This window comes from Pseudorasbora parva, chromosome 14, assembly GCF_024679245.1.
Source record: "Pseudorasbora parva isolate DD20220531a chromosome 14, ASM2467924v1, whole genome shotgun sequence".
Classification (NCBI taxonomy): Eukaryota; Metazoa; Chordata; class Actinopteri; order Cypriniformes; family Gobionidae; genus Pseudorasbora; species Pseudorasbora parva.
In genome coordinates, this window is record NC_090185.1 from 11,704,622 (window position 1) to 11,731,248 (window position 26,627).

A 26,627-nucleotide genomic window follows, 5' to 3' on the forward strand; every position below is an offset into this window, starting at 1 on the left:
AGGCAGAAGGAATAGCAATGATTTTTCTATCTTTTCAAATTTTGGAGGCATGTGAAGTTGGCATGGGACCCCAGTGGCGGTTCGTCACTGCACACCCACATTCAACACTCAAACACTTTTTTACAAGCGTCTTCATCAAAGAAGAAGCGGAACCACTGTGGGGACAAGCACCCGCTGAGCTACATCAACACCCAGATGAAGACGCAAATTAATATTCTGCAAAAACTTGATCCGCAGCTTGCTGTCAAAGACCAGTTTATTTATGAAGAACCTCCACACAGTTTGCTGTTACAAAGGAACAATGCATTCTTTTTGATGCTTAAATGGGTTAAAAGACTGGACAAATATATAATCATATTGGTGGAGATTTATAGATAGATTTCTCAAGATATTTCTGTATTTTCAGCTTCTTAAATGGACAATGACTGCTATTTTTGTGCTATCAAAAGGGTGATGTACATCTCCTTTGGCCTGGAAAAATAAAAAAAGAAGTGCTTTGAATTGTGTATAAAATGCTTCAGTAGGCAACCGCATGACCCGAAAAAAGTCGTGTTCTTTCCACAACATTGCACTGGGATACAAAGAGTATTTTAACATTGAAAGTGACACTAAATTCGGTACATATGATGTTAAAATCTCATACAATGCAGAAATGTGCTTGAGGTAATACCCATCTCTGCTACTAATATGTTGATTGTGATCCTGAAGTCTAACAGAGATGGCTAGTGGGTTTCGAAGAGCACAACCATGACAAAGTCTGAACAGAGACTGCATTTTATGGGGAAAATTGTTTGCAGCCCAAAATAGCCTTGATGTGGTCCAAAATGGTTTATTTCATGGTGAACAAAGGGAAAACGAAAAAGCAAGACAGCAATACAGCTCCTTCCATTTGGAATAAAATGGCAAACATTCCAACAAGAGCTCATTGATTTCTTGAGTGAAAGTAAAGCTCTTCTTGACTAAATTGAAGACGCTGTGTTTCTTGAGGGAAATTGAATTTGATGAAGTTTGATTTCTTCGTCTTTTGAAATGCGACATACATTTTCTGTCACACAATGGAGTTTCTGTATATGGAGTAGTTTTGGAGTAGTTTTATTTAGAACTTCGAAATTGTACAGTGTAAGTGTGCAGAGCTAGAAACCTTTTTTGAACGGTAGCACTGCGATTTTTATTTTTTATTTTTTAGTTCATATTGAGATCTTGAGTTTTGATTGAATACTTGGCAAATATGAGGCCAGTTTGAGATATTTTTGAGATCTCATTCTAAACTCTTAATTAGTTATCAATATTCATTATCAAATGTAATGAAGATACATATTTAAAAACATTAGGTTTTTTTACACAGTCTTTTTTGTTTTGTTTTAGTGGAACATCTCCATTGGATTATTAATATCATTGCTGTCTTGATCACATTTACAGATTTAGCCAAAAACAACTGTCTCTCATTTCGGAGGGCTGCATCCTCCAGAGGTCGCATTCGAAGGCTGCATATGTCATAAGGCCGTCTCATTTCAAAAAGTGAGTAGGACATTCCAAATGCGGCCTTTGAATGCGTCCTTCTTTCACAGGAATTTGCAGTGTGCATGAGGTGTAGCCTTCACGGCTGGAGATAACCCACAATTCTTTGCGTCGACGTTAACAGCTGTCATATATTTTTTTTAATTATATGAAAAAACGGCACCACCGCCAGATATACATGCAAGCGTAGGTGTGGTGTTTAAATTACTTCAAGCTAGTTTTTGTTTTTTAAGCTCTATTACCTCAAACAGATAGTGGTGGTAAACAGGTAGCCTGGATGCCAGCCGAACTTAGCCCCGCCCACAACATTTTAAGGTCGGGCGGTTCGGTCTGGCCTCGCATAGAGGAGTAATTATCTCTGAACAGAAACTGTTCAGACCAATGAAATCATCAGGGCGGGCTTTAGACGATGACGGACAGATGATAAACAGTAGCGTAATCATGCACGTCATCAAAGGGGCTTGGATTATATTTACTTGAATCCTAAACGGAGAGCTTGTTTGTATCTGCATTCACCTTCATAATTTATCTCAGAAATGATGATCATGTTGAGTAAGTACTCTGTGTATCAATAAATTATTTTAGTTTTTTACAACACCGGCTAAGATCGTTTATTCCAGCGTGCGTGCAGACAGGGTTGCCAAGTTTTCACAACAAAATCCGCCAACTACTAGCCCTAAACAATAGCTTCTCGGGGGGTTCTCCAGGGGAAAAATGGCGTTTGGGGGGTAAAATGTGTGTTATTTTGGCAAGATTGCCTGCTCAAATTCGCACTCATGGGTCTATATCACATAATAGTCGCTTCAACCCTTGGACATAGAAAACAACCTGCGGAAAAAAACGCGGACTTGGCAACACAGTGCAGTTGAGCTCTGTCTGTAGACATTTGACAATGCGTCGCTTCGTTGCTCTGATTGGTTGTAGGTCTATCCAATTGATGTCTTTCCTGGTTCGGTTGAAACGCGCCCCATAATCACAGCCCAATGGAGCAGTTTCAGACTCATATTCTGACTAGAATTGAGTATGACCACGTCAGGCTAGTAAACAGGACTACAGCTGTTTAGTGCTTAAACGTTTAGAACAGTACATTGCTGTCAAAACAAGAAACATTTCAGTCATTTTCAAGTTATAAATAATTTTCATTCATATAACTGACATGAGATCGTGTTGACTGAACGTGTTGGCATAGCAACGGGATGCTTCCTGCCTGTGTGTCCTACAAAGGACGTCTCGTTTAATTCTGACTGAGGACACTCCGTATACTGCATCCTTCATAGGATGTGTCCTCCGGAGGATGCAGCCTTAGAAATTTAACGAAATGAGACAGCTATAGTACTACAGCTGGTATGACCATCCCGTTATTACTTAGCATTCAGCGTACTAACCCCAAACCTCAGACACTACTAGTGTATGCTGTAGTGATCTGGAAAGCTGCCTATATCAGCACCAAGGCTGAAGACAAGTGTCCTCTGCGGAGACTCTGCAGCTGTGGAAGGAGACGACGACTCTCTCACACGATAAAAGAGATAATTCAGTCCTGGCGATGGCAGACAACTTCGGTTTTATTGAAATCATGGTGAACAAAAGGAGAAAGAGAGAGAATTAAATACGAGACAGTGCAGCAGAAGACGAGAAGAGAGTATAAATCATGGCCAAAGCCAGACACAGAAAACACGAGCAAGCATAAAAAGTGCCTTTTTCTCTAAACCTAATGAGCTGCACTGTAACATTCATCAGGAAAGCTAAAAATATGCTTCAAATATAAATGTATTTAATCAGGAGGAGAATGGTCATGTCATTTGACAAATGTTCATGAGAAGTAATGATCAATGCATTTGAAAGATTAAATATTCTGTTTGAATTGGGAAAAAGATGTTTGAATCAGAACATTGAAGTCAGAAAGTCAGAAAAACTCTATTCAAGATGTTTGAATGGAGAAATCATTTAAATCAAATAACATTCAAAACGACTCCGGAGAATCAAATGAATTAATCGAAGAGAGTGTATGTTCGAAACATTAAAACCTTTGAAAAGACAACGGAACTGTTCTAACCGAGAGACAATTGACCAAACGGCTTGAATTCATAGATGAAGAGGGGGGAAAAAGACATTCAAAACTTCTGAAGAAATGTTTTTTCAAGATATTTGAATCAGGAGAAAGAAATTCAAATGATGAGAAAGATTGTTCATAACATTTAAATAGACAGATTCCCTTGTTTAATTAACGTTCAAATTCAAAAGACATTTAAAATGCTCTAATCGGGAGAAAAAAAATGATCAAATGGCTTCAATTCAGAGAAAGATTCTTAAATCGGGAGAAAAATAGATTAAAGAAAAACATCTCTCAAAATGTTTGACTCAAGAGGAAGCATGTTCAAAAAAACGTTGAATTCCCAAATGAATGTTCAAAACGAATAAAGACACTCATTACGAGAAAAAATGTTTAAGCAGGGATTGAGAAACTCCACAAAAAGAACACAATGTTCAAAAAGAATGTTCAGTGCTGCCTAGCTAGAATGATTATGGCCATTACAACATCAAAAATGACATCTGGTTAAGTATCTTATGAAGTTTTGAAACAATCCAACATTCTGAAAGAAACCAAACATTCGGGAAGCACATCATAAACGCAGGCACCTTGACAGATGATTGAGAGAGAAACATCTGAACATTCATACTTTCTCAAGTAGGAACTTATTTTGAATAACTGCACAATAAAATAGCGTTTTTCTATGGTATGAATATAATCCGGCCATAGTGTCATCATCATGTGTAGCCTGGATACCAGCCGAATTTAGCCCCGCCTACAATTTTTTTAGGTCGGGCAGTTCGGTCTGGCCTCGCTCCATAGAGGAGTAATTATCCCCGAACAGAAATTGTTCGGACCAATGAAATCATCAGGGTGGGCTTTAGACGATGACGGACAGATGATCAACAGTAACGTAATCATCACGTCATTAAAGGGGCTTGGATTATATTTGTTCAAATCCTAAACGGAGAGCTTGTTTGTATCTGCATTCACCTTCACTATTTCTCTTAGAAATGATGATCATGTTGGGTAAGTACTCTGTATATCATTAAATTATTTATTTTTTTACAACACCGGCTAAGATCGTTTATTCCAGCGCGCGTGCAGACAGGGTTGCCAAGTTTTTACAACAAAACACACCAACTACTAGCCCTAAACAATAGCTTCTCGAGGGGTTCTCCAGGGGAAAAATGGTGTTTGGGGGGTAAAATGTGTGTTATTTTGGCAAGGTTGCCTGCTAAAATTCGCACTCATGGATCTATATATCACATAATAGTCGCTTCAACCCGCGGACATAGAAAACAACCCGCTGGAAAAAAAAACATTTGACTGATTGGTTGTAGGTCTATCCAATTGAGGTCTTTCCTGGTTGGGTTGAAAGACGCCCCATAATCACAGCCCAATGGAGCAGTATCAGACTCATATTCTGACTAGAATTGAGTATGACCACGTCAGGCTACATCATGTGAGCTTCCAGTGTCAGGTGAATGCCAGTAATACCAAATATAATCAGGCTATTAATTAATTTTTAATGGGTATGGGAAGTATTCAGACCATCTAAAATTTTTCACTCTTTGATATATTGCAGCTATTTGCTATAATCCAATTTTTCTCATTAATGTACACAGCACCCCATATTGGACAGAAAAACACAGAATTGTTGAAATTTTTGCAGATTTACTGAAATATCATATGGTCCTAAGTATTCAGACCCTTTGCTGTGACTCTCCAATATTTAACTAATGAAAGCCTGCATGGAGTTTGCAATAAAACAACAACAGAGGGACTCCAAGATGGTGAGAAATAAGATTCTCTAGTCTGATGAGACCAAGATATAACTTTTTGGCCTTAATTCTAAGCGGTATGTGTGGAGAAAACCAGGCACTGCTCATCACCTGTCCAATACAGTCCCAACAGGGAAGCATGGTGGTGGCAGCATCATGCTGTGGGGGTGTTTTTCAGCTGCAGGGACAGGACAACTGGTTGCAATCGAGGGAAAGATGAATGCTGCCAAGTACAGGGTTATCCTCAGGACCTCAGACTGGTCCAAAGGTTCACCTTCCAACAAGACCCTAAGCACACAGCTAAAATAACGGAGTGGCTTCACAACAACTCTGTGACTATTCTTGAATAGCCCAGCCAGAGCCCTGACTTAAACCCAATTGAGCATACAATTGATACTTTCTGTACCCACTTTAAATACATTGGGCATTCAGAGCTTTTTATAGAACTTTTATAAGTTGCCGTAGGAACTAATTGGACCATTTATCTGCTCAATATGACTGAAGTCTGGTTTATAATTCAGTCCGAATTGCGCGAGCAGTTTCTAACGGCGACACTGTTGATAAAATGCAAATCTCTATTGAGAATTGACCACTTTAAATGAGAAAGTCAAAAATGACTTATACACATGAACTAAAGACACATGATGTGTTAGGATGACACAAAAATGTTTAAAAGTTATATTTTGTCTGGTTAACTTCAATGGTCTAACAGCACTCGTCTCGTAATTACTTTTTCAACTTAACTGTGGCAACACTGGGCTCGTCAATGTCAAAATGATTGAGATGGCCAATCAAATCAAAGTAGGTGGGGTTTACATTCTCTTTGGGCTCGTTCATAGTCTTCACACAGCGTCAATCTATTGATTAATGGCATTGCAGGGACTAAATGGACAAAAAGAGTCCCCCCAATGTTCAAGACATGGTTACGGCTTTGCCTCATGGGAAATTAAAGTGTCCATCGTATGCACACTTGAGAATCTCACCAGGAGTAGTAGGCCAACTGGGTACTTTTTGCCTTCTCTTTTATGAGTACTGTGAATTTGGACATACTAATCTTGTCACGTATTGTTTTCCGCCTACTATATAGGGGAAAGTGTCATCAGGCGAGTCAGTGTGTTTTAGTGAGGCAGTTCTGATGAATGACTCTCCGATGGGTTGAACTGGACCCTTCTCATGGGTCAGCTGCTCCGGCTCACTGCAGATATGAATCTTGTTCACATGGCTAACCTTTAAAACAAGCAACAGTATCTCACAAATGAGTGCATGCATGCATGAGTATGAAAATATCTCCAGAAACAATCTCTAAAGTAAATAACACTGTCATTTTCCCAGAATTCCCTGAGAGCCTATAAAAGATAAACAGCTGCTTCCAACGCACAGATCCACGTCAGCTTCGCTACAGGTCAGATTTCCCAGCAGTCTGTCTTGTCAGTTTTTTTCAGAGCAGCGGGACATCAAAGTCTTGCCCCTAGATGCAATATTCTCAGTCATTGCCATTCTTACATTTAAACTCAATTTTATTTTTAGAGTTTATCACCTCAGGTGACCGTCTGAACATCGGTAATTTCTGTGGTCTCCTCATTATTTAATTTTGTTTGATCTCAAAATTGTCTTTGAAACGAGACACAATAATGACGCTTGATTCATTTTCAAAGTCACGCCGAAGGTTGCTCAGGTTTAATTTTTGTGGAGCTTCTGTAGAACAAAATGAAGCTGAAGTCAGACTTTGATGTTAAAACGAAAACCATATTTCATCAAAATGAATGACTGAATGAGAAGGTTCTGTAGTCAGTCCTTTATAGTATTTCCAATGGATGAACGTGTCATAATGTGAAATAACATCAAACCTTACAGCATCAAACTCATTCACCTCAACATGAAAGATCCCTTTAAAAGAAGATTGTTGCTCACAAGGACACAGAACAGCTTTACAAATACGGATGTAAAATATCATAGTGAATGAAAGAATGTGTTGAAGGTTGTATTTCACCCCCCAAACATTTACACTTATGCATTATGCAGACACTGTTATCTAAAGCGGCTTACAAATGAGGAACAAAAGCAATTTGTTAAAGTGCCAACACTATTAATTATATACAATGCCAGATTTCTTACACAGACTGTACTTTTTAGTTCCAACCCTAATCACAAAACACCTGAAACAACTTATCAAGCTCTTCAGGATCACTTGAAAATACACAAGCAGATTTACTTATGCAGAATGGAAATAAACTTTGGTCGTCTGGTAGAAATAAAAATGTGTGTCATCAGCATAAACATGGTAGAAGAAAGTGCGTCAATATATTAGATCCTAGTAATATAGTATATATAGAGAAGGGGAGGGGTCCTAGAACTGAGCCTTGAGGCACCCCGTGACCAATTGCTGTGCTTTTGATATCTGAAAGATAGTTCAAGTGTTTGCGCTAAAGGAGGAGAGAGACAGCCCCTCTGTATTAGTCCACTAGATTAGGACACAAGCTAGAGCAAACAAAAATATTAAGATATTTTATATCAAGATTACAAGATTTTCTGGTCTGGAAACTCACCATTGACAGCTCAATCCGAGGGGCGGGATAAACGGTTGTCTTTCAAACTCCCTCTGCACGCGATAGGATAGCGCTACACCAACCAGAGCAACGAAGGTGAAACAGAGCTTGTTGATAGATTAAACATTCACCGTATCCGGTCGGCTAAACTCTGAACACATCTTCCCTTTTCAAGAATGACTTCAGTGCCGTTCTTTGTTCTTTTCTCAGAGAAAAGCTTAACTCCAAGTCTTCCGGAGTCACGGTCAAAGCTGATTCGAAAGACCGCCGCCGTTCGCCAGTTTCTGTGTTTACTAGAAGCACGCAAACGCAACTCGGTCGTCGTCATTATGGCCCCGCCCGCCGACTCTATACACGATGTGATTGGCCCGGCAAGAGTTTGGCGATTACAGCTCAGAAGGGTATTGAGAGTTGCTAGACGACACTCGCGGCAGATTAGATTTACTTCCGCTAGGGTGCGTCTATTTCTAGGCTAAAGATTTTCATGACAATTAAAGGATCTTTTCACTTAAAATTTGGTAATCTCATCCAAGATGTTCATGTCTTTAGTTCCTATTTCTTATATATAATTTCAGATTTTCCTTTTGATGATAGGTGAAATATGAACTAGACATGTTCTCAAGATTCAACACAAAGCATCTGAACACATCTAGGAAGCGGTACTTCTCTTTCCAGCTGTCTGCATCACAGAGAGTCTGTCCAGGCTCTATTATTACAGCTCCAGGTACGCCTCAGTCTGTTTGTGTGTGTGTTTGTGTATGTGTATGTGTGTGTCTGGTGTGTGAAGAGAAAGCGGATAACAGCGGTTGTCAGACACACACAGAGCAAGAGTAATGAGGCAGGACATGTCGACTTCACCCTGCAGGAAACACACACTTTTGTGTGCGTGTGTCAGAGAGACTTCAACACCTGCTTGACCTCGTATCTGAATCTCTTCTGTCACTGATCCTGTTCACTTCCAACCAAGGACTCTTTGAATTGAATTTCGAACCAGCATTTTATTGAGAACTTTCTCATTCCCTCCAGAATGTCTGCTATACTTCTGAGCTGCGAGAATCTAAAACACAACCATTTTAATATAGCGTTACAAACCGTCAGGCTTTCACTTAAAACATGTAATGAAGTAAAATGACAAAATTCCTAATTTATAAAATATAAACTGCATATAGTGCTTTTAAAGCAAGCTTCTCGAGACTTCACAAAGTAAAATCATTATGTAAACCTGTCCATCTGATTGTGATTTTTAAGTGCTTGCCATTTCTCTGTGTAAAATACATCAGAAAACATCACTTCTGCATATCCCTCAAGCAAGTATACAAGCATAGATGAGCTACAAAACCAGATCTATACATGAAGACAAGCTTCTGTGACCTTTACAGTATAATCAGACACCTGAAATCTCTCAGATACTACAAGTCAAGCCTCTCTGGCTCTCCACAATTGATTTGAGCTTCCTATCTGACAGTATCCGTCTCAGTTAGGAGCAGCTGAACTGTGTAACGCAGCCGAGTGTGAATCGCCTCAAAGGTGAGTTTAAAAAAAAAAACGTGAAGCTTTCACAAAACCACAAATCCTAGTGGTTTCAGACGGCCTTCTTTACTCAATATGACGGATGAAAACATTAAGAAGCCATTAGTGATTACGTAACGAGCAAATTAGCCGTGATAAGTGCTTATTGGCACATTTCGGGGTCAGGTCGGGCCTATTTGTCATGCTCCTTCTAATTGGATCCATTTATGGGATTTTCATCCTCTTTACACCATTTCACTTTTCATTTTTTAGAGGCCATTTTCTATTTTCCAATAGTTTGGTCCATATATCTCCCCTTGCAAAATGCAAACCCATAGTTATTTTCATGCACTGGTAAATTTTTAGAGCTTTTTGGGAAGAAAAAAAACATTTAAATCTCTATCTATCTATCTATCTATCTATCTATCTATCTATCTATCTATCTATCTATCTATCTATCTATCTATCTATCTATCTATCTATCTATCTATCTATCTATCTATCTATCTATCTATCTATCTATCTATCTATCTATCTATCTATCTATCTATCTATCTATCTATCTATCTATCTATCTATCTATCTATCTATCTTAGTTACTGTTATATTGACCTGTAGTGTTTTGCTTTAAAGGTGAATTACAGGTCTGTACGATTTCTTTTAATGTTTAAATACACTTTCCAACCCTAGTTGAGGGTTCACTGACTACTATTACTATATGCATTTCAAAGTGAGCCTTTCGGGGAACATATAAACATTGAGAGTGGACCGCTCAGATCTGTCAATGTCTTTCCAGCTTAGCCAATAGTGAGAGTTTGGGGCGTGGCTTCTGTAGCAGGCGGAGCCAGAAGGGAATTAGCCGGTGTGGGACCATGGCTGACACATTACGTGGGAAAAGACATGTAGCTTCTGGCACCGGAGTGCAAGCAAAAATTCACTGCATTTAGACCTTCAATGATTAAAGGAACACGCAACATTTTCCATCTCCCCTAGAGTTTCAAATGCATTCAGCCTGTCTCCGGGTCTAGCGTTAGCACTTTTAGCATACATCATTGATCATTGAATCTCATTAGACTGTTAGAATGTGGGTGCAGCAGGTGCAACGATATTAGGCACAGCGCCAGAAAATAGTCCCCAGCGGCCTGGATAAGCCAAGTTTTACAGGTATTCACATTGGTTGTTGACAAAAGTTAGCCTATTTTCAGGCGCTGCGTAATATCACTGCGCCACTGCACCCTTGGTACGGCAGCAAAGTTCCTTGATTATTACGCGAGAATGAGAGTATAGTTCCTAGCCAACTTTTCATTTTCCGTCAGTCTTAATACACTACAGAAGAGCCAAATTTTAAATAGGAAAAATATCAAAACTCTTTGGTCATTTATTGAGCAAGATGCTAACGGTCTAATCAGATTCAATGATCTATGCTAAGCTCTGCTAAAAGTTCTACCGCTAGACCCGGAGATCGGCTGAATGGATTTGAAAACCGTAAAACTCAACTGTTTAACTCTAGAGGAGTGTTCAGTGGCGTGTTCCTTTAAACAGGTCATGAACCTGTTTAATCACTGGGAAAAGCGAACGAGGCATTGCGTTACAAAGGATGCTTCTTTACCATACACTATCATTAACAGTGATGCCAGTAACGCATTACTCTAATCTTTTTTCCATTAACGAGTAATCTAACGCTTTACTATTTCCAAACCAGTTGTCAGATTAAAGTAACTTATCCAAGTTAATGTGAGTTACTATTTTAATCATTTTCTTGCGTCTCGAGGAGAGTATTTTTTTCAGGAAATATTTGTTTTAATTTCAGGAGATACATTGTTGATGTTACTGTTAAAAATGCACTTCCAATAAAGTGAGTGTTGGCAAAAAGTTGTCATTTCTATATTGAGGTGGCAGGGGTGTTTTCGGACAATGCTGAATGTAACTAATAAAGTAAATTGTAATCTTATTTAGTTACTTTTAAATTCAAGTAATCTGTAAAGTAACAAAGTTACTTTTTAAAGGAGTAATCAGTAATTAGATTACTTTTTCAAAGGTAACACTGATCATCAAGCACCCGTTTAGAAAGATAAATGTACCAGTTTATAATGTTTACTTAGCCTCAAACAGTTGTGGCAATTCATGTCAGATATGTTGGATGGGTTTATTATAAGCAAAAGGCGTATTTGCTCTAGACAGATTTCAGTCCACTCAATTGCTTATTCATGATGCATACCAATACATCTAAAAGTATTAATAATTTGTTGAACCTTTAATTTAAACTAGTCTACTTTTACCCGTTTGGACAAACCCTAACAAGCACTAGTAAAAGCCGTGTTGGTGATGTTTGAGTTGAGGGAGAAGTGACGCTGGCGTTTGCAAATTATGGTTTATTTAGGTAATTCTACCAAGTGTCGCAAAAAGTACATACTTCACCTTTAAAAGAATATGCGACTCAATTGAACATTTAATTGAGATATGGATGTGAATATGATCTGTGGCGAACAGCTGGAAGCATCTGATTCACTGGAGAACTTTTTCACGCACCGATAAACTCCTGAAGGACGTCATAGCAGGCTGTGTGTAGGTTAATTGTTAATTGTCTTTGAGATAATGCTGCACATCCATCACTGAAATAAGTCATTTGCCGTTCTTGGTTTCCTCACGACAGGTATGAAAACACGCAGTAAATCAAAGCTCTCAGTCCTCAGCTTTCTAAGATATGTTGGAGTGCGTCGAGCTCAGACCCTGAGAACACAATGACGAGTTTTCAATGTGTTGCCATTGGTGATGGAGATCATCTGCACACCTCCAGCTTTACCGCGGTAAACAAAGCCGAGGTACATTTATCACAACACTATTCTGAACAAGATAAGTGTGGGCATGAAACTCGCAGAAAGGTACTTTTTGCAGATTGTTTTTGTGCTACAGATTGATGGTACGCCAGCTTGACTCATCTGAACCACATTTTGTTGCACTTGAACTTTCAAATATCTTCTGAAAACACAGAAGAAGAGCACCTGAAAACACCAATGACTCTTTCTAGGAGTCATTTATCAAAATGTTTTCATTGCCTGCTTTGTCACACTAATGGTGTCAACATAAAATGGTGATTATACATATTAAATATAATAATATTAATATTAATTTAAAACATGGGCACTTGAACTAGTCATTATATTAAAAACAATATGAAATATATAAAAGAAAAAATGTGGACAGGAATTGATGCATTCACAATAAATTATATTACAGATATTAAACTGCATATATAAAGTATTTATATAAACTTACATGAACTAGGCATTATAAAAAAAAGTAAATATAAAAGCAATACGAAATATTAAAAAAGCTCAAAGCTTCATATCAGCTGAAAATGAAAATCATCCCAGAGCCAAAGTTATTAGATTTGATTTGATATTATAGCTAATTTTGAATAATAAAAAATAATAAAGTGCACTTATGGAACCATAATAATAAAAAAACAATAATAATAAAGCTAGTTTCACGTTGACTTCAATATGCCTTCAAAAAAAAAATATATATATATATAATGTGTACATTTTTTTTTTTGATGGAGCTCAATACTCAGTGGACTGAAGGAGTCTGAATCTGATGAGTAAGTGTAATTTTGTGTTCTGGTGCCCTCTCGTGTTCAGACAGCAGCAGTGACATAAGACCCTTTCAAAGGAAACTTCACTGGAAGCAAACTCCAAGCCACATTTCAAGAGATTTTTTACAGAAATTCATCTCTAATTCCTTTTCATTTGTTTACTGAAGCCTTACTATCACTATTGCACATAGAGTGCCTTGAACAAATCACTAATCCTAAATATAAAACTTTGGCATGTAGCTTGTCCTGCACCTAACAACCACCTGGAACTCCCTGAAAACTGCATAGCAACAACCCAGAACACCCTAGTAACCTTATTGCAGCATGCTGGCGACCACCCAAAACACCCCAGCAACCGCATAGCAACAACCTATCAACTACCTGAAACACACTAGTAACCACAATGCACACAGCACAACACTTGGGAAAACACCCTAGCAACTGCATAGCAACACTCTGGAAACCACCTAGCACACTCAAGCAATCTAAAGCAACACTTGGGAAAACTCCCTAACAAGTGCATAGCAACACTCTGGCAACCCCCAAAACACCCTAGCAATCCAAAGTTGGTGAAGCAGCATAGCAACCACATAGAAGCACTCTGGAAACCACCCAAAACACTGTAGCAACCACAAAGCAACACTTGGAAAACACCCTAGCAACCACAAAGAAACACCCTAGCAACTGCAAATAAACTCCCTAGCAACTATACTGAACACCCTAGCAACCAACACTGCCAATCACCCAAAACATCCATATAGTAACCTCATAGCATTAGTCTGACAACCTCCCAAAACACCCTAGCAACTACAAAGCAACACTTTGGAAAACACCCTAGCAACCACAATGAAACACCCTAGCAACTACATAGAACACCCTAGCAACCACAAAGAAACACCCTAGCAACCACCTAAAACAAAACTCTGGCAACCACCCAGAACACAAAAGCAACAACAAAGCAAAACTCTAAAAAACGTCCTAGCAACCACATAACAAAACTTAAGGCCCCACCCAGAACACACTAGCAACTGCACAGAACACTCTAGGAACTCGTGCAATTCCTTTGAAGTATTTTTTTTTAAAATCGATCATCATACCTCTTTTATTTATAGTCTTTAAAGGAAGTCCACACATGCAGGCCAACAAAGCCTCTAGTCAAACACTGGAAGCTTTCAGTGCCATCGCTGTCATCATCGTTAAACAGCCGCGTGATGAATTAGCATTTCCCAGAGCGCTGTGTAAGCATCTCCGAGGGTTATGAAGGGACGGGGCCCGGAGCCAGAGCCAGAGCTGCTGTGAAATGTGCTTCCTGGCCTCGTTAATATTGGATGAGCTGCTGTCATCAGTGCCGATCCTCCGATAAACCATCAAGATCAAGTTAAGATTATACACTCAAGGTCAAATTAAACACCAGCACACACTTCTTAACGCATACGACAGCAAATACAGCTTCAGATAATGCCTAGACTCAGAGCGCAGTGCGCTTTTATCTCCAGGAGTCTTAAATGACAACCCACTTATTGATTCCACATCTATAATTAACTGTATTGCATTCAAAAGTCTTTTTTTCTAGCCTAATTGAGCAGTTGGATAACACAGATTCCTCAAGAAAAGAAAACCATCTGGCAAAAGAAATTTATCTGAGAATATATTTTCTATAGAAAACTATTGCTTGCCCTTGCAAATCTATGCTGTTTGGTTGCTAGGGTGTTGTGGCGGCTTGGAAGGTAAAAAAAGAGCCATACAGCGTATAGAGTCCCTTCTTCAATGCAAGTCTGTGGGATTTTATTGTTTATTAGGTGAAAATTGATCATTCAGAAAATTGTTAATTGTGCACAGTTGTCATGCGTTCAGGAATTTTGTGTTATGCCGCGCTTTAACCAGACGATGTGATGCCACAACATGTGATAAAAGGTATCTTTTCCATGTTAGACTGAGTTTTTGTCCTAGTCAGCCATGATAGCGGCATGCGACAATTCAATTTTAAAAAAGTTTTTATTTCTGCGTTGTGTGGCTGGGACAATGCACCATCCAAAGTATGACAATGATAACCTCAGGTCTGGTTTATACAGTCATCCTGATATTGGATGATTCACCTTAGATGAACGGAAACAAGAGCATTCAAACTGTGAATTCAATGTGAAAAAAACAAGCGTATTCAATTACTGATTGCTTCAGTCACTCAGTATGTATTTTTTAATAATGTTAAAATGGTATAATTTGACTGAGTACTGATCAAAGACACAGACAAAGAAAGTGCAACGCACGATATTATGTAATCACCTTCAAAATATAAGAGCCAATTGCAGATTGGTAAAGTCATTGTGTCACTGCAACTGCCATTAGAAGCTAAGGTTGCTATAGAAACAGTCATGGTGCATCCAAAAGTACTGAGTAGGTACTACATTTAAATTTGAACTTTGCAAATGTTAAAAAATATGTTCTATATAAAGATGCTGGTCATATAATTAGAATATCATTAAAAAGTTGATTTATTTGACTAATTCCATTCAAAAAGTGAAACTTAAATATTATATTCATTGATTACACACAGACTGATATATTTCAAATGTTTATTTATTTTAATTTTGATTATTATAATTGACAACTAAGTAAAATCCCAAATTCAGTATCTCAGAAAATTAGAATATTACCTAAGACCAATACAAAGCATGAAGTGCTCTAAAACTTCCTGGTATAAGGCTGCGTTGACCTTGGACCTCAGAAAACAACAACACCAGATGACATGGCACCCCAAACCATCACTGACAGGGGAAATTGTACACTGGACCTCAAGCAATGAAGATTGTGTGCCTGACCTCTCTTCCTCCAGACTCTGGGACCCTGATTTCCAAAGGAAATGCAAAAATTACTTTCATCAGAGAACATAACTTTGGACCACTCTTCAGCAGTCCAGTCCTTTTTGTCTTTAGCCCAGGCATGACGCTTCTGATGCTGTTTGTTGTTCAAGAGTGGCTTGACAGGAGGAATGCGACAGCTGAAACCCATGTCTTGCATGCGTCTGTGCGTAGTTGTTCTTAAAGCACTGACTCCAGCTGCAGTCCGCTCTTTGTGAATCTCCCCCAAATTTTTGAATGGGTTTTGTTTCACAATCCTCTGTAGGGTGCGGTTATCCCTATTGCTTGTACACTTTTTTTCTGCAAAAATTACTTTCATCAGAGAACATAACTGGACAGCCCAGCAGCAGTCCAGTCCTTTTTGTCTTTAGCCCAGGCATGACGCTTCTGACGCTGTTTGTTGATCATGAGTAGCTTGACAGGAGGAATGCGACAGCTGAAACCTATGTCTTGCATACGTCTGTGTGTAGTTGTTCTTGAAGCACTGACTCCAGCTGCAGTCCACTCTTTGTGAATCTCCCCCAAATTTTTGAATGGGTTTTGTTTCACAATCCTCTTTAGGGTGCGATCCCTATTGCTTATACACTTTTTTCTACCACAACTTTTCATTCCCCTCGCCGTTCTATTAGAGCTCTGTGAAAAGCCAGCCTCTTTTGCAATGACCTTTTGTGTCTTGCCCTCCTTGTGCAAGGTGTCAATGGTCGTCTTTTGGAGAAATGTCAAGTCAGCAGTCTTCCCCATGATTGTGTAGCCTACAGAACTAGACTGAGAGAACTGTTTTGAGTTAATTAGCTGATTAGACCGTGGCACCAGGTGTTTTCAGTATTGAACCTTTTCACAATATTCAAATTTTCTGAGATACTGAATTTGGGGTTTTCCTTAGTTGTCAGTTATAATCATCAAAATTAAAAGAAATAAACATTTGAAATAATACATTCATTCATTATCAGTCTGTTTGTAATGAATGAATACTTTTTGAATGGAATTTGTGAAATAAATCAACTTTTTGATGATATTCTAATTATATGAGCAGCCCCTGTAGTATGAGTGTGTGTAGTATGAATGTAATATGGACGTACTACATCCACCATGTTATCATTATCATGTGACCAACCATAAATCCTCTCCTGTGGCCTCATGGGATAGTAAAGTGTCCGTTGTATGCACACTTCAGAATCTCACCGTAAGTAGTAGGTCCTCCAGGAACTTTTCGTCCCCTGGTTTTTGAATACTACTCATACACTGTTTTTCTCATACTATATAGTAGGGAAGTATTCGATTTCAGACGCAGCCTCAGTGTTCTGAGACGTGCGCTTAGGACTGCACATCCGCATTGGCTGTTCCAGCCTGAAAAATTACTTAATGTACGCTATGAACATAAGAACCCACATTTATGATACAGTTGTCAGCTTTCAGTGGTTATTTCAAATATGAAATTTAATCATAAGCTTGGTGAACAGCTTTGGAGAATTGGATGTTTGCCCATTCAAAGAGACAGGAGCTGCACTTGCATGACAGAAATAGCTGAGAGGCATTTCAAAGATGGCCGCCGAGTGAAATGACTTGCCTGAAAGGGACTTTGGTACTGATCCTTTTGGTTGTGAGTGCAGTGTGCTTGAAGAGATACCACCCACACACTCTTCGCAGGGAAAATTATTGGACTGCTCTGCATGTTGTTAGGATGACATAAAGAAAGGTTTAAAAGTGACATTTTTAGTCTCATTTTTGGTCTGCCTCAGCGGTCTAACAGTGCTCGTCAATGTCAAAATAATTGAGATCAATCAAATCAAAGCAGGCGGAGTAGAGTTTACCGGTCACAGAAGCATAGGGCGAATTCCAGCGTGAAGCATCGGTTTAACGTTGAAAGAAAGTGAGGTGAGCTAAGCATTTAATAGCCATTCAAAAAGAAATGTTAAACGACCGACAGTAACATCCAGTAACTTACTTTTTCCCCCCTCAAATATGGCTGTTTCTAATTTTAAATATACTTATGTAATTCATGTCATTCCTAACTAAGTGTGAAGATTCAAGACATGTTTTATCTTTTCGACATCTAAAGGGTTAGTTTCACAAATGTAGTTCACAAATTTCTTTCATTAATGACTCACCCTAATGTCGTTCCACACCTGTAAGACCTCCGTTCATCCTCGGAACACAGTTTAAGATATTGTAGATTTAGTCCGAGGCCTTTCTGTCCTTTGAATGTAAGTGTATGCCCACTTGCTGTCCACGTCCAGAAGGTAATGAAAACATCATCAAAGTTGTCCATATGTGACATCAGTTGGTTAGTTTGACTCTTTTGAAGCGTCGACAATACATTTTGGTCCAAAAATAAACAAAAAATACGACTTTATTCACCATTTTCTTCTCTTCCGTGTTCCTCAAATAAAGAATCAAACGGTCATGAATCATGATTTGGATCGCGTGTCAAACTGGCAAACTTCTGAAATCACGTGACATTGGCGATATGAATCACGAATCAATCGGCTGATTCACGACCGTTTGATTCTTTATTTGAGGTTTGAAAACAAACGTGGAAGAGAAGAAAATGCTGTGAATAGTCGTATTTTTCGTTATTTTTGGACCCAAAATGTATTGTCGACGCTTCAAAAGAGTCTAACTAACCAACTGATGTCACATATGGACTACTGTGATGATGTTTTCATTACCTTCTGGACGTGGACAGCAAGTGGGCATACACTTACATTCAAAGGACAGAAAGCCCTCGGACTAAATCTAAAATATCTTAAACTGTGTTCTGAAGATCATCTGAGGTCTTACGGGTGTGGAACGACATAAGGGTGAGTCATTAATAAAATCAATTTCATTTTTGGGTGAACTAACCCTTTAAGGCATACAAATAAAAGTAGTACATATGTGCATATTTTAATGCAAAAAACAATTTTTTTTTTTTTGCATATAGTTGATTATTTCCCAACTAGAATTAGACCTAGAATTGTCTTCACTGTTCTGTTTCTACAGGTTTTCTAGAAAAAATGGTCCCTCCCCCAATGTTCAAGACACGGTTACAGCCTTGACCCTTCTGATTGGCTGTGATTTTTGATTGATTGGAATCTTGGAATCGTTGGAATATTATCGCATCACATGTGGTTAGGACACAGTTTGAGGGTGAAAGATTTACCCGTTCAGATTTCATAACGGGTTCAGTTGGTCATACGAATTTCGGAATCTGTGTGTGCGTTCACAAACATCCCGTAAAGACATGTGACATCAGAATGTGACGTGTAATGTCTCCGCAGCAGCTTAAAGGGATAGTTCACCCAAAAATGAAAATTTGATGTTTATCTGCTAGGGCATCCAAGATGTAGGTGTGTTTGTTTCTTCTGTAGAACTTGTGTGTAATTTTTTACCTCATATCAGACGCATCTCCTCTAGTATTCCAAATGCCATTACTTCTGTTACGTAGGTCAAAAACCTGGTGCAATCATAGATATATATTTACATAGTATCTCATTTGATCGATCCGTGCAGGCACTAATGAGGAATCTATATATATATTTCTATGGTCACGTCGGGTTTCAGACCCTACTCTATGGAAGTAATGGCATTGGGAATACTAGATGAGATTTGTCTGATCTGAAAAAATCTTGTAGAAACCGATTGTTTCATGTCTTAAGATATCAATGTGTCACCACGAGCCACAGGGTTTAATACGGATTCGTATATCTGTGTGTTTTTTACTTTCAAAGTGGCTCTCATAGAAAAAAACACCCCATTGGCATGCATTATATGAGCAACGGATGTTAAAAATCTTCATTTGTGTTCTACTGAAGAAACAAAGACCCCTACATGTTGGATGCCCTGGGGGTGAGCAGATAAACATCACATTTTCATTTTAGGGTGAACTATCCCTTTAAGTTTGCTTATGATCTGCAGTTTCACTCTTAAGAAACCAAACTTCTGTATCTCTCTTTTTTTTTTTTTAAATCGATCATAAACTAGCACATCATGTACTGTTCCACTTAGCTGGAGAAAGATCTCAGCTTCAGCATCATCACTATGACACACCCCTTACTGCCTTTTGTTCACACAGGGCGTGTTCCGGGACTGATTCCGGCAACGTTACTAGGTCCCCATCCTGGGATCAATCCTGGGATGTGTCTCCGTTCACACAGAAGGCACTCTAGCAATTTTATGGCAACTTTCAAGGATCAAAACTCAAGGATCAAAACTGTGAAAGGGCTTCTTGGCTACTGGGCGAGCAGCACTTCAAACATCGCTACACTATTGACAGATAATGGATGTTTCTTGCTACCGTAATCCACTGCGCTTTCTGACCCGAGTAGCTGCCTACTTGACTGCGCGGCCGGGCGTGCGGCACGGCGAAACTTGAGCTTGTGCTCTGGAGGTGAAAAAAGATCCTCGTCTAATGGAGCTGGAGGAAGTGGGACTTGAATTCTGCCCTGAGATGGAAAGATGAGCCGCCCGTCTGCTTGGCACGGCCCCACCTCTTATCGACCGGCCCGAGCGCTCTTCTAAATATCTGTCAATCGATGCAGTCTCACAAACAGTGAGCTCACATTCTTAGTGTCGCAAGAATGATTAGCAAACAAGGTCGTGATTAGCAAAGAACATTAGCATTGACTGACGGAGCTGGCTAATATGAGCTGATACGCCAGTTGAACCATTAAATGTGGATTATGTAATACAGATATCATGCTCGTGGGATGGTTTGTTTGTGTGCATATGGGAGATTATCCATTCTGCACCTTTTAAGTAGGATGATAATACATCCCACCGGAGGCATCAGATAATAAACATTCATTATCAGCGCGCGGCCGGCGGCGTTTAAAACCCCATATGCACTTACCAGGCAGGAGACTAAATATACTTAAGTGCTCTAAACCGATTCTTCAATAAGCGCTACCAGATATATTCTTGGCCTTTACGACGAAGCACCACATAATTCACTCAGCTCAATAAGAGCTCGACTCACGGGAGATCTCGGATGGCACGAGCGCCGTCTAGAAACCTTGAGATCAGCAACAATGACAAACAAAATGCCTATTTCACAGACAGGCAGCCCGCTTTTCATCAGCATAAAGGGATTAGCTGCACACTCAGACACGCTCTTGAGGGAAGAACGATACAGCGATAGTCTGCACTCAAAACACAAATCCTATATCAGCAGGTTTGAAATGAACACCTCCAACCAAATATGACGATCCTACAGCAAGGGAGCGTCCTACAGTTTAATGTATATGTATACAAACCCATTTATATAACAATAGGTCTTTATAACATAAAATTATAAATATAAAAAAATAAAGGTTCCTACCGTTTAATGTAGGCTACACACTGTAAAGAAATATTTAGAAAAAAGTTACCTGGTTGCCTTAAAATTTTTAGTTCATTGAAATTAAAATTTTGAGTTAATACAATGAACATTTTTTGAGATTCGACAACCTTTATTAAAATATTATTAAAAGATTTTGTAAGCATATTGGGTAATTGTGTGTTTTATTTCTGATGACGCAGTGAGACATGCCAAATAGTGCTATTTTCATGATTTATCATTTTTTTTATGTGGTTCAGATACAATAATATTTTGAGTTTCTATTTATTAAACAAATTTCCTTCATTGTTTCAACTCAAATTTTTAATTTCAATAAACTCAAAATTTTAAGGCAACCAGGTTACTTACTTTTTTAAGTTAAACCAACAGAAAAAACAATATTTTTTTTTACAGTGCATAATAATAGGTCTTTATAACATAAAATTATAAATATAAAAAAAACAAAGGTTCCTACAGTTTAATGTATACACTGTAAAAAATTATTTAGAAAAAAAGTTACCTGGTTGCCTTAAAATTTTGAGTTCATTGAAATTCAAATTTTGAGTTGATACAATGAATTTTTTTTGAGATTCAACAACCTTTATTAAAATATTATTTTAAAAAAATGTAAGCATATTGGGTAATTGTGTGTGTTTTATTTCTGATGACACAGTGAAACATGCCAAATTGTGTTATTTTCATGATTTTTTAATTTTTTAATGTGGTTCAATAATATTTTGAGTTTCTATTCATTAAACAAAATTCCTTCATTGTATCAACTCAATTTTTTCAATTTCAATAAACTCAAAGTTTTAAGGCAACCAGGTTACTTACTTTTTTAAGTTAAATCAACAAAAAACAATAATTTTTTACAGTGTATATATTCAAACCCATTTATATAGCAATAGGTCTTTATTTTAATAAAATTTAATAAAATAAATATAAAAAATAAAGCTTCCTACAGTTTAATATATATTTATAATATTTATAAAAAAACATTTATATAAAAATAGGTCTTTTTAATGAAATAATAAATATAAAAAAATAGTAAAGCTTCCCGCAGTTTAATATGTATACATAAAGCCCAGTTAAAAAACAAAATAATTAAATAATATAAATAATAATAAAAATATTAAAATAGTGATTAAATCAATGAATCATGATTAATAGCATCTAACATAAAACTTTGTGTTTTATGTATATATAATATATGTGGTGTGTATACACACACACACACACACACACACACACACACACACACACACACACACACACACACACACACACACACACACACACACACACACACACACACACACACACACACACACACACACACACACACACACACACACACACTCTCTCTCTCTCCCTCTCTCTATATATATATAAACAAACTTTTATATATATAAACTTTTCTATGTTAGATGCTATTAATCATGATTCATTGATTTGACAGCACTAATTAAAATACAAACATGTATTATAAGAATAATGACAAAGATAGTACGATATTATAAAGACTTATGAAGTTGTTTCCCAAATTATCTTGTCTCGTATTTCGCAAATTATTTAAATGACAGATAATTAGCCAAATTCTAAATATACATTTATTTCAAATATTTACTCAGAAATAGTTCTTTTCTGCCACCGTTTCTGTAGGCATACACTTACATTCAATATTGCAAGAAAACAGCTTACATTTATCAAAAGCTTTGACATTTCATTAAAGTTTCCCGCTTAAAACGGTTCATTTTGAAGGAGCTAACACCAAACTGCCCGATTTTGTCCTTACTAAAACCCAATCCCGAAGAACAATCCGCAATAACCTTGTCATCGTATCTGACAAATCTATGCAAACACTATGCCAGAGACCAATTTCCACACTGCCAAAACTTCAACAGCAAGTCTAGAGAGAGGAAAAAATCCCTCGAGTGGCCTTGAAACAGGCTGATGTGTTATACAAAAAGCAAGCTACACCGTATAATTATCAATCACGAGCAGTCAAAGGGTAATAATGGGGGTCTGAGATGCTGTTTTCATTTGCAACGCTGAACACAAAGAATGAATGGCTTCTGATTCCTGTTAGATACAGTGAGAACACCTATTCATCTTCTCTGACGCCTCAAGTGCGCCGAGTCCATTTATCTTCTCACGAATAAAGTCAGCCGCCCTTAACAATAACACGCCGAGAATGGATCGAGCACCAGGGGGCCAGAACTCGACTCCTACTTCAAACGAGTCTATCCTACCTCTCTCCAGTGCTCAGGGCCGCACTCCTTCCCGGCGAAGTTGCACTCCAGCAGCATGTCTTCCATGCGGTGCCGGGTGCGGTTGAAGAACTCGGGGAGGCTGAACCGAGAGCCTTGCCGGTCGGGCTCCGGCGCCAGAGGGATCCCCGGCGCCATGTTGTCCTCGTACCCCAGCAGCGGCCCCATGAAGAGCAGGTCGCTGTAGCTCAGCTGCGAGCGGCGGAACGTGTTGAAGTTGCAGAGCGTGATGGCGGGGAACATCATGTTCTTGGCGTTGCGCTCGTCCAGCATGGTGATGTAGTCGTACTGCAGGTAGTAGATGACGCGGTCCACCACCTGCACGATGAACATGGAGATGGCCATCAGGAAGACCACCGTCCACAAGCCCCGGCGGACGCTCAGCTTGTTGCCCTCCACAAAGACGTGGTTGCCGCCGTGGAGGGAGCAGCCGCCGAAAAACGTGGCGAGGCTGATGTCGGGGGCTTCTTCGTCTTCTGGCCCGTCGCACGCATCCAAATCGTCGTCTTCCTCCTGGTACTTCCCGTGCTCGCCATCTCTTGACCACGCCACTCGCTTGTAGTGGTCGTCGAAGCTATCTTGGCCCGAGTGGCCGTCCGGCTCGTTGTCTGTGCTGAAGGAGATGGTGCACGTGATTCGTACCATGGTGTAAACCCAAAAACTGGTCAATAGTACAACGAAGAACTCAAAGAACTAGTTCGGTTAGACTTAAAAGGTCATTTTGTAGTTGATTATAGATGTTTTTAACCTTAGAAAGCCAATCCAGACTTGGTCTTCTAGCCACTAGAGATGGGAAAACATCTTCAGAAATGGTGTCGAGCGCTCTGACATGCCCTGCGATCCGTCTCTCCGTCCACATCTGAAGAGGGATGGGCGCTGTTGGGATGCTGTACACTTCCTGGCCCCCGAACTCCCTCCCTCCGACAGGGAATACTCCCAGTGCAACCTGCATCTGATGTCAGCACCAGATCCCATTTCATTGCGCATTTCATGCTGTTGCATTAATAACAACACTGGGTCGTTTATATCACATAATATATGCTTCATGAATCCAGAGTCATGGGATTCTTTCCTAGTTGATAAAAGTACAGCAGCCATCAAGCTTTGATGAACCGTACTGAATGCGTCACCGCTCATGCTTTATCAGCTCATGAATAAACACTCGAGTTTCGAGGAAAGCCGAGATATCAACACGCGTGCATGTGTGTGGCCAGATGAGGCGAACAGATACGGCCCGACGGCGTGCATGAAAGCCGAGAGCACCTGACACGGTCTCATGGTCGCTTATGTGCTCATTTATCTTTACTAACTGAAAGGGAATTAGCACTCGCTAATCAATTCGATCATCATAGTTGATGGAACACGAGCAGAATCAATCCTGGCGTGATTTCAAACACAGAGAGCCTTTGTACATACATTTCTGTGTTCACTTCAATGGGGCAATTTGCATCAGAATTGATTTAGTTATTCAAATGAAGAAATTTACATAGAAATTTCATAAATAAGACCCCTCGTGATTAGCTGCATGCTTGCTATTCTAGATCGTGCCAGATTGATTCTGGCAGAATCTAAGAGTCAAGCATATTCGATTTATTTTCAAAGCACAGTATTTTAGTGTTATTTTTAAGCACTGCTGCCTGTCTCTTAAATATACAGCGTCTCGTTGCACAGCTGCTCTATTGATTGATCTCTACTGACGACTCGATGACAATCTGAGTTTCTCTTTCTTTTCTGTGACTAGGAAATGACAGAATTCAAACACACTTCAACTGAACTCTACGGGGGCGAAATTAAACCTCATTTTATTTGAGGCGTGGATGCAATGGAGCAAGAACCACTCTTGTTGGGAATAGTTATAAGAGCAAACTTATATATATATATTGTGTTGTAGCATGAGAGACTATTTTCCAAATAGTGTTGTGTTATATTTATGTAGTGTTTAGTTATGTTTTCCAACAGGCAGTATTACAGCATGACTTTTCACACTTTTGGGGGGGATTTTTGAGGCAGTTATTAGAGACGCACCAATGTATCGGCCAATAAAAGCTATTATTTTCACTATTAGCCATTAGCCGATTGTCAGGGCTGATTATATCCTGTCACAAAAAAATGTGTCAGTGTGTGTGAAGAAAATCTCTCATGTTGAATTAAAGGGATAGTTCAGCCAAAAATAAAGATTAGCCCATGATTTTCTCACCCTCAAGTCATTCTAGGTGTATATGACTTCTTTCAAACAAATATTTCATTAAAATATTATATTAGTCATATTAAAATATGTCCTGGCTCTTTTTTCTAAGCTTTATAATGGCAGTGAATGGCGGTTTCTGTTTTTTCCATAAAAGTGCATCTATCCATCATTAAATTAGTCCAAATGGCTCTGGTGGATATTAAAGGCTTTCTGGTGTGTTTGTGTAAGAAAAATATCCATATTTAAAACTTTATAAACCGCAATCTCTAGCTTCCACTAACTGTCATATGTGCATATACGAGAGAACTGGTGTTCCAGCATATGATGTGACTTTTATGATGGATAGATGCACTTTTATGATGGATGGATGCACTTTTATGATGGATAGATGTACTTTTATGATGGATAGATGTACTTTTATGATGGATAGATGCACTTTTATGATGGATGGATGCACTTTTATGATGGATAGATGCACTTTTATGATGGATAGATGCACTTTTATGATGGATAGATGCACTTTTATGATGGATAGATGCACTTTTATGATTGATAGATGCACTTTTATGATGGATAGATGCACTTTTATAATGGATAGATGCACTTTTATAATGGATAGATGCACTTTTATGATGGATAGATGCACTTTTATGATGGATAGATGCACTTTTATGATGGATAGATGCACTTTTATGATTGATAGATGCACTTTTATGATGGATGGATGCACTTTTATGATGGATAGATGCACTTTTATGATGGATAGATGCACTTTTATGATGGATAGATGCACTTTTATGATGATAGATGCACTTTTATAATGGATAGATGCACTTTTATGATGGATAGATGCACTTTTATGACGGATAGATGCACTTTTATGATGGATAGATGCACTTTTATAATGGATAGATGCACTTTTATGATGGATAGATGCACTTTTATGATGATAGATGCCCTTTTATGATGGATAGATGCACTTTTATGATGGATAGATGCACTTTTATGATGGATAGATGCACTTTTATGATGGA

At 38.7% G+C, this 26,627-nt stretch overlaps 1 protein-coding gene across 3 annotated transcripts in view; it reads right to left on the reverse strand.

Annotated features, from left to right (window-relative positions):
* asic1b (acid-sensing (proton-gated) ion channel 1b) overlaps window positions 1-26,627 on the reverse strand; it is a 248,612-nt gene that overhangs the window by 51,348 nt on the left and 170,637 nt on the right. The window contains exon 1 of one of the 3 annotated variants that reach the window (XM_067415505.1): window positions 23,388-24,050. The exons of the other annotated variants lie outside the window; for them this stretch is intronic. Coding sequence (XP_067271606.1) covers window positions 23,388-24,050 — 663 coding nt within the window. Of the gene's footprint in view, window positions 1-23,387; window positions 24,051-26,627 lie in introns of those variants that run through there. 3 annotated transcript variants of the gene reach the window in all.